General features: G+C 43.3%; 1 protein-coding gene across 1 annotated transcript; it reads right to left on the reverse strand.

The window, feature by feature from the left end:
- Positions 1-858: 858 nt before the first annotated feature.
- ELAC1 (elaC ribonuclease Z 1) lies at positions 859-4,087 on the reverse strand (the record flags this gene model as incomplete). Its single annotated transcript, XM_082012971.1, has 3 exons — positions 859-1,402; positions 2,025-2,488; positions 3,927-4,087. The coding sequence occupies 3 exons, from the start codon at positions 4,085-4,087 to the stop codon at positions 939-941; spliced, it is 1,089 nt and encodes a 362-aa protein (XP_081869097.1). The 3' UTR covers positions 859-938.
- Positions 4,088-9,704: the final 5,617 nt, after the last annotated feature.

Genomic DNA, 9,704 nt, shown 5'->3' on the forward strand with positions numbered 1-9,704 from the left:
GTTTTGAGGTAGGAAGAAAAGGAGGTAAGTTGGTCTACATGTCCCTTAACTTAAAGACATTGCAGAAACAGACCGAGCTATACATAGGTGAAATTCCTCCCGTAGGGGTATTTCTACAAACACAAATATGCTTGTATCAGGATAATGTCTTTGAAAATGCACTTGGAGGAACACTTTAGGAACGAATACTTGTCACCTGCCCAAAGACTTCCAGAGCATACTTCCAAAACGTTACTCATGCAGGGAATAGGTATGCAAACTTAGGGCTCATGCTTCAGAGCTTTAAATGAATCCAATCGTTAAGAGCGATTCACTTTTGTCAGGAAACCTAAACTATATTTATTTATCCGAAAACTTCATATGCAAAGGGAGAATTATAAGAGCTCCTCAACTTGAGCATAGCAACACCCCCTGTTACAAACACTTGGCAGAGTTATAAATACTTTATTAGCTTCAGTGTTATAGTCCTCTTACATGGAAATCCGTAACAGTTACAGAATACTGTATACAAGTTTGAAATAGATGTTATTCAAATGCTTGTAATAGGCAAGATACCTTAACTTCTGGTGCAGAACACGTACTTTCCTGAGGGCTGTATTAAGCCAAATGACCCAGTGCTCTGCTCTAGGAATCTGCGTTCCAAGGAAGACCCCTGGGCTGTGAAGGGTAGTGGCAGCCTACACATGCAATTTCTGAGGAGGCTAAGTGTCCGAAACCATCACCTACGAATTTATTCCAAGGTCCAGATGTTTCAGTATCCTTTTTTCTTGCTTTACAAAAGCAACGATAACTGTACCTGGTACTTTCTCCAGTTTGCAATGGTTCTCTGCGTGCCGCAGAAGAATACTTATTTGGATACCAGAAACCCTACCATTAAAAGTGCCATCCAACACCTTCCTCCTTTACGTCTTCATACACAGCTTGCTAACACTACTATTTTACTTTTTCATTGGAATTTCTATTGTCATAAAATCCTCAGCTAGCATTACTTCTTGACCATCTAACACCGACTCTGCCTGTCTCTTCAGTTCGGTGACGTCTGCATCTCCCTCCGCTCTCTGAGCAGCTGGTTTATACCGCTGGCTGAAGTGTGTCAAAACCAGTTTCTTAACTTTACACAATTTTGCAAAATTTGATGCCATTTTTGGAGTGCTATGACCATGTTCCCTGGCCTTTTCCTCTTGGGTATCGTCCAACGTGGCTTCATGTATTAGTACATCTGCTTCACAGCAAAGCTTCATGGCCGCATCTCCAACCACCCCTGAACAATCCCCCAAAATGCAAATTTTTCTTCCAGGAATAGGGTCTTCTAACACGTCTGAAGGAGAAATCGTTACTCCATTTTCTAGAACGATTGCCATTCCATTCTTCAGTTTCCCATATAAAGGACCTGGTTGAACTCCTGGTAAATAAAGGCAAAAGAGCCCGTAAGTATTATGATGAGTGTCAGGCTTAAAAAAACCAAAAAATCACTTACAAAGAGATATGCTATATATAGAGCCGTCTCACTGAAAAAATGCAACCTCAATATAAATAGCAATTGATATTTCACATACTCCACACAAATAGTGAGCTTGTAACGTTAGCAGGAAGTGTGTTTGAAGAAAAGCTGCATTCTTCATATTAAAGTAAATAAAGTCATGCAAATACACTGGCCATACCTTTCGTTGAAAGACATGTTATGCTTTTTAAACATCTGAACTTGTTAGCTCTTCCCAGTACGAGAATGGTCTGCAATATTAATTGGCACTACTGTTACACACCAATTCAGACTGCTGCATTAGTATGAAGTATTAAAATGTCTTTAACAGAAAATGGAACATTGAATTAAAATGGATTATGGAGAGATACAGCAGCTGTAATTTGATAGAACCCCTGGAAAGGTGGTCATAAAAAGATTTCAACTGCCTGTGAACCTGATTTTGTTGCATTTGCTGAAAATTGGAGTCACTACTCAGCTTGAACAAGTGCCATTTAGGCATTTTAAAAACTACAAAAGATAAAAAATAAGTCAAAGTAGTTACCAAGGTCTTTCAGCTTCTGTACATTGAGTTTACCGGTCCGGGGCTTCTCTTCCACCACAAAGCCAAAGGATGGAATGCGGTGAAATAGGCGAAACGCTTTCAGGACCAGCTGCTCATCCTCAAACAGCAAGTAAGAGTTTTCTACTGGATCCAGGTGGAGTATTCTCCCTTGTGCTCCCTGGGGAGTTCCCTCATCTCTGTCCAAGTAAGAAAATTCTTTAAATTCTTCCGCAGGGCACTGGTCCTGTGTAGGTACCAGCTCATGAACAGTGTAGGGAAACAGAAGTTCGGAGTGGGAGAGCTCCATACTCCTCCATATGAAGCTTCGTAGTCCCAACGGTCCATAAATATCAACAGGTGATTTATTTGGGTCAGGGCTGCTTTGGAGACTAACTGTACACAGCAGGCCAGGAAGTCCAAAAAAGTGGTCACCGTGAAGATGAGTTATGAAAATCTTGGTAATTCTGCCTATTGATTAGAACAACAGGAAAGGAAAAACAAATCAGAAAAAGACAGGACAATAAATGTACACCATAACAACTCAGAAATAATACCTCTTGGCAAGAAGTAGGAAATTAAGGAAGGAGGGAAATGAAAACAAGACGAGTGTTTAAGAAATAAAACGCAAAGCACGAAGTACTTTTTTTCCCACAGCAGTGACCAGGTGCCACACAATGTTTATTTTGGCTTGATTTTTCAAGAAAATATGAAAGTTTTAGTTGCTTCTAAGCAAAACGTGCTACAAGCAGGGAACAGAATCAACTGGTGACATTTGCTACAAGCATGGAACAGAATCAACTGGTGACATCTGCCATATCAAAACACAAAGAAATGCTGGAAAGTGGTTGCGCTTTGATAAGTTACAGGGAAACTGCGGACGCATGAGAAACATAAAGTGGAATTTTTGTTGGTCCTAGTTTTGAATTTATCACATGAAATTATCTTAATTTAAAAAAAAAAAGAAAAAGCAGGTTTGGTTTCAAAGTTTTTTAAAAAGCAAGAACCCTACAGTTCCTGACTGGTTTGTTTTGAACAGATTAAAAGTTGCACTTAAAGACTTGGGCTTTGTTTTGTGTCTGTGTTTGTCTCACTCCAGCTCCCCGGCGCTGGGCCCTGCCCTTGCTAGATTAAAAAAAGCCCAGAATTTTCTCTCATTACAGACATGTGTACTTTAATCAGGCTGCCTCAGTCTCCTCTGCTAGCTGAGTTCCCACTTCCTTGTGGTAAGGCATTTTCTCCAGCATCTGTTAGGAACAGGCAATAGGAAGGACAGAATCTCTTTGTTTTGATTTAAGAACAATTTAGTAAAAATTAGTAAATTTAGTAAAAATTAGTCTGTTCACTTGGTGATTAAATTCCCCGATAGCTTCAGATTTTGGAGGAGCAGGAGGTCAGTTTTCTGTTTATAATTGGTAATTCCATCTTTATAACTTGAGAGTCTGAAGTCTGCTCTTGCCGCTGTAGACTGCAAAAGTGCAGCTATTGAAGGTAAGTTTGGTTTCTATTTTATTTGCCAAAATGTAACAGTTACCACCAATACACTCAACTTTACTTGAAAACAAAAACACAACATTTATTGACAGGAAGACTCACAGCAGGTATTGTCTAGAACTGTCTTCAGACAAATACAAACTCTGCCAGTTTAAAGCTGGTCCGTGGCCCATGTTAGAAATTACAAAGCCTAAGAAAATAATTCAGGAGAGTTTGGTTCTCAAACACAATTCCTTACCAGAGGGCAATCAAGGATTACGGCACAGCAGGTTCAGCAACTGCCACCCATACCAGCACCTTCAGATGCTCATGCATGTTTAGCATGTATTTAAATAACACGAGGACAAAGTATTTTGTTTAGATCTCATGAAACTTTTCCCCTTCCCTCATCACAATACCTTCCAACAGCACAAACCTGCTTTGAGACGGCTCTTCATGAATTGTGTTTGAGTTCCCTCTCCACAGTCGAAGAGCCAGCACTCCCCTTCCCTGCGAAGCACTAATGCCGATGCTCCTCTTGTTGGAGAGGGATACGCCGAGCCTGTGCCGAGGAAAGTTATATCCATCGACATTTTAGATCTGTCGGTACGCCACCTGAAAGAGAGATTTTGAGCCGCTGAGCCTATGTATTAATGCTAGGAAAGAAACAAAAGTTTCTGCTTTAAATGGAGGCATCCTCCATACTTTATAGTGTGAGGATCAAATTCCTCTTTCCTTAAAAAACAAAACTACCACCTCCCTGGAGTAGGATATGACTTTCAGACAACACAGTATTTACAAGCAGCAGACTTCCTTTTTATGTCAGTGGAAGGTTGCAAAGACGCAGCCCAAACCTGAGATGCAACAGTTGTTCACTACTTAAAGAAACAGCCCCAGCCAGCTGGTAATGCTCTAATCTTTAAACCCACTATTCTTTCTTCTTCATTTTATTTAAACTTTGAATTTTCCTGCATGCGCTTTCCTCTAAAAGCCTTTTCAGAACAACTAACACCAAGCTGTCACCGCTGACATTTAAACGCCGTTACTGGATGTCAGGAGTGGGCAGCCCAGCACTGCAGAGGGGGAAGATTTGCTCCCCTCAAAACAACTTCAGAGACCGCAAGAGGCAGGAGCGCTCCGCCTTGCCTTTGCACCAGCATCCTTGAAAACGATCGACTTACTTCTCATCACCGTTAAGTGAAAAATTAAACGCTACCAAACTTTTATGTAGCCTAAAGGCTGCATGACAGATCATGGGACACCTACTGCAGCAGAGGAATCTATACAATCAGCTGATTGTATACCATACCCCAGTTGTTCATGGATCCGCTGTATTGTCCAGAGGAGGAGCCTGGCTGGTCTGCAGGAGCAGGACAACCCTCAGAAAGCTGCGTTAGGAGCAGAACTGCCACGCGCAGGACTCCGTTGCTGTTCGTCTGACACTTTCTCCAGCTCTAATCTTCCCAGACTTCATTCCTACCTCGTTTTCAGATGTATTTCCACCTCATTGCAAGCTCCAGGTGCCTCAGCAGCTTCAGATACTTTTCAAACAAAAGAATTACCACCTTCTCAGGTTTAACCGCTTTTAGAGGAGCAGCTACGGCTTCTTAAAGGAGAGCAGTCCTCTTCCCTGGTGTGCTAGCGGAGTCCTCCCAGGCACACCACGGGGGGCACGGAGGGGTACAGTAAACGTCCTTGGCACGTCCCAAAGAAAGAAATAAACACTTTTGTTTCCTTTTGCTCAGTGGAAAAGCCGATTAACAATGTTCTCAGCTGAACAGGCCTCGGGCCTTAACGCCGTGAACCCGTGTCCGCGGGACCAGCCGTACCGCCGCCGACGCACCGAGGCCTAAACCTCTCCCGAAACACCTCACAGCTGCCCGAGCCCCCGCCCCGCCGCTCCTCCGCCCCCCGGGGCCGCGGCCCGCCGCCGCTCCCCGAGAGCGCTGGCGGCGAGCGGCCCGAGGCAGGGAGGCCGCTGGGCCGCGGCGAGGGGAGGCGGCTCCGCGGCCGGCTGGGGTTAGCCAGGAACCGCGTAACGCACAGGCGCGGCCCCGCTCCCCGGCCTACCGCCCCCGGGCGGCGGCTGGCGCGGCCCTCCCCGGCCCGGCCGCCTCCTCGCCCGCCCAGGCAGCGCTGCCGGCCGCGAAGGGCGGGCGGCGGCCTACGGCGGGCCCGGCCCCGGCCCGGACTCTGCGCCGCGGGGCACCGAGGCGGCGGCGGCCGCCCGGGCGGTGCCAGCCAGAGGGGCCTTGCTCTGCCGGCGGCCGCCCTCAGCCTCAGGTTCTCGTTAGATCTCTGTTAAAATCACGGCTTGTAGAGCCCCACGTCCCTTTTAAAGAGCTCCTTTGCAAGGGTGCTGTAACAGCCGAGTGTGCTGGAAAACTGCTTTTGAGAGAAAACTGTAATTGCTTTACCTACAGCCTAAGTAACTTGTGTTTGCTGATCATCTGCAAGGGACAAGAGAAAAAAAAGGTAACTAATATCGGTGGTTTAGGCAATTGCAGACCAATTCAGTGTACATCAAGCGTTCGTGTTTCAGAATAAACAAAATCAAGTGTGATTTAGGCAAAGGGAATGCATTTTACTAAGAAAATAGAAGACCAGAACACACATTTCAATAGAGTTACAACATTATAACGGAGAAAAAAAACCCCAAAGCAATCAGTTCACATTTAAATACAATTTTAGTTTCAGCTGAGCAATAAGCCTCACAGGTAAAGTTAACCCCAGGCAGAGTCAGCTAGAACTGTTCTCACAAGCAGTCCAGTAAACTTCTGCTTATTTGTGTAAATGTTTAAGATAAAAATAAATGTGAATTATTTTGACATTTTCTTTCTTGACAAACTGGCCATCTTACTATGTTTGTGTAGTCCTAGAAGTATTTTTATTTCCATTTTCATAGGAAAGGAGCTACTTAAAGGATGGGTAAGTCAAAGGTACTCAGACATTTCAGTTCAATCCATCATCCACTTCATGCACAGGGAATATAAACGCACACCAGAGGGTTCCTGCACCGCAAGCAAAACATCTGATGCAAGAGAGCTTTCTACACGAGCTGTAGCCATGGTCCACCATGCCACCAGGTACCGGATTCCCCATATACCATCTAGCTGTTAACACATCTCCCTCCGGAGAAGGCACGAGTAAGCTGCATCCTCACAGAGTGCTGCGACTCAGGAAGCGATGACAGGAAGCAGAGGCCTAAAGCATGGTAAATTTTCCTTGTGGTTCATCCAGAACATCTGCAGGCTTTCTGATACCATGGTAATGTGTATTTCGGGAGTAGGTAGGTAGGTCAAGGTAGATCCATACAGAATTAGATGTCCCTTCACCAGCGGCAACTGAATTACGGTGCTCAAATTCAGCTGTCAAGTGGGTGCAGTTAGAGCTTTGCTCTAGATTTTCTCCTTGCTCCAGTATTCAATGTAACACCAGTCCCTGCCTATTACATACAGCTGTTATGAAACAGGATAGCAGTATGCATCATCTTAAAAAGAGCTCAAAAACAACAGCAGTGGTCTTAAACTCAGGAACAGCACTTATAGGCGAGACAGAACTGGAGTCCGAAATGTACTGTTCTTACAGTCCAATCCGAGAGTGGCGTAGATAACTTTATCTGAATGACAGAGGTGCACAAATCTGCACCTTTGAAGTCAAAAAGACCCAGAGCAAATGAAAGATGACAACTTGGATTTACTTAGGCCCAGAGTCAGCTGAACTAAAATTCACTGCTGTAGCTGTACACTAGTGATCCCCACTCTCTTACAGGAGCAGTGACTAAATAGGGCTGCTAATGAAAAACTAAAAGGTGTTATCTTTACAGTTACTAGCAGAGGAGTGTGACAGAGTTACTTTACCCTCCTCCTGCAAAACACCATGCTGGAAACAACAGTACAGAGAAGACACCTACCACAGGAAACCTGTTAAACACAGATCTGCACGTGAAGTGTCGCTTTGTTTTAAGCTCGGAAGACAAACACAACATCATGAAACATCACTGTTCACAAACATAACCAAGAACTTACAGGAGGAGTCACATTTGGGCTTTAAAAATCTATCAGACACATTTTAATAGTCTTCCTCTACATGTCAGTTGTTGGCACATGGGCATACACTTCAGGAACATACAAACCTTTGCAACATCTTTCAACAAGAACAGACATATTCAATAAAAAAGGCTGCACTCCCTTAGCTACCTTTCTTCTCCTCCCCTTAAGACATTTCTATACATTGCTGCCAAAAGGTTCAGTCCTGCTCTTGTTCATTTTAAGGAAGCAAGTCTTGGACCAGCCCTAGAAAAGACTGAGCTACTGACCTCGGTGGGAGTTTCCGATCCTGTCAGAAGTGTTTTGTACATCCAGATTAGCATCCTCACAGAAGAGATATGAAAGAGAAACTTCTATACCATTTGGAGGGCAAAAGTCATCGGGGCTGTGTGAAGAGCTAGAACACTAGTCATCCTTTAGGTGATATATTTTTTTAAAGAACTGTATAAGCTTAACTTACACTACACAGCATTGCAAAATGCATCCTGGTGACAGCTTTTTCCCTTTGCATGCTGCATAAGAGAATTTTCTCGATAAAGATCGGTAAATGCTTTTGGATTATCCAGCAAATAAAAAAAATCAGGTTAAGTAGAATATAAAAAAAAGGATACTGTGGTTCCTTACTAAGCAGCAAGATTAGCAGTTGTAATTAATGCAAATTAATTAGATCTGAAGAACACACAAAACCAAAGATGAATCTATATATTTTATAAAAAAAAATAAAATCTAAAAAAGATTAAAGGGAGAGTGAAATGCACTTAAAACTTTGTGAGCTTTGTTGTTATGTTACCTGTTGCTAACCGAAAACAATGGCTGTATATTAAAGGCAAAATTATGCTGTGTCCATATTGCAAGCTATAGATGATCCACAGAACCTGATTAAGCAATGCCACAGGTGTGTAGGCATAGATGAAGTCCAACTGGTACCACTTAGCTGCCGTAACTGGGACAAGTTAGAGTCACAGTCAGGCCTTCTCTACTCTAGAGCTCCGACACATCTGCAGCTCCATCAGGGCAGGGCTGTGTTTTAACTGCAGCCTCTGAGTAGGTTAAAGACTGTTTCTTCCTCACCTGTGCAGTGGGACTTCCAGAAAAATTATGCAGAAACATTTGTACTTGGGAAAATCCCACTGCTGGCCAGTTCTGAACAATCCTTCTTGGCATCTGCTTAAAAACAGCAGGGAGCCCATGCCAGGAAAGGACTGCACTTCACAAAACGAACATCTTCCCTCTGCTTGACAGCAGCCACTGCAAATTTCCTGCGCAGTAGCTCCCTTTGGGAACCGAAACGACTCTTGCCCAAAGCAAGTCTCCTGCTGCATGCAGGTAACGCTATTTTCCCAAGCGCCAGGTTTTCCTGAGTACAAGCAACACCCACTGATTATGGGCCATGACTGACCACTTCTTACCTGAAAAAAAATAATCAGACTGAATAGATGGGTGCAGATCTTTATTTAGTAAGGAGAGAGTCATATTTACGGACCGATTGCCCTGCCTCTGTGATCATTTTCAGCCGGGACACAAGATCAGTGCATGGGATATCTTTGTTATTTGTCTGCCTAACTAGTATGTTGGCAGAAGTGAGGAAGTGTGCGTTCCCAATATACTTGAATCCAATGATGCAGAACTCCACTGACACACTGCAACAGGCTTCAGCTAGAGTTGAATTTTCAGAAGGTAAACATAATTTGTACACTAAATAAATAATTTCTCAGTAAGATCACAAATTTAAATACAATAAAAACCAGGCATAGCAAAAATAGATGAAAAAAGCATTCTTTGTAAAAACATCGTATCTGTGTGTTGGTCTTTTTTGTACATATACTTACATATACAAGTTGCAAACCACGTATGTCGCCCAACTTGGCAACGCAGCATTTCGAGCCCCAGCAGACAGCACTTTACCACAGTTTGAATACGCAGTCTTTTCCCCACATCACTATTTTCTGTGTTTACATAATCAGTCTTCTTCTTTCATTTAGGTAAAGCCTTCCCAAAGTTTATGATTCTTTTTATCTAATACATGAACGTAATTTTTAAATCAGATACTAGGCAGTAAGCAACAGAGAACACGTCCAAGGGGGAACAGAGTCTATTTTCCCTCTTCTATTTTGTATCTGTTCTGTGGAGACTGCATTTTCTAATGTAAATGAGGATACGA

Source organism: Phaethon aethereus, assembly GCF_964289735.1.
Source record: "Phaethon aethereus genome assembly, chromosome: Z".
Taxonomy (NCBI): Eukaryota; Metazoa; Chordata; class Aves; order Phaethontiformes; family Phaethontidae; genus Phaethon; species Phaethon aethereus.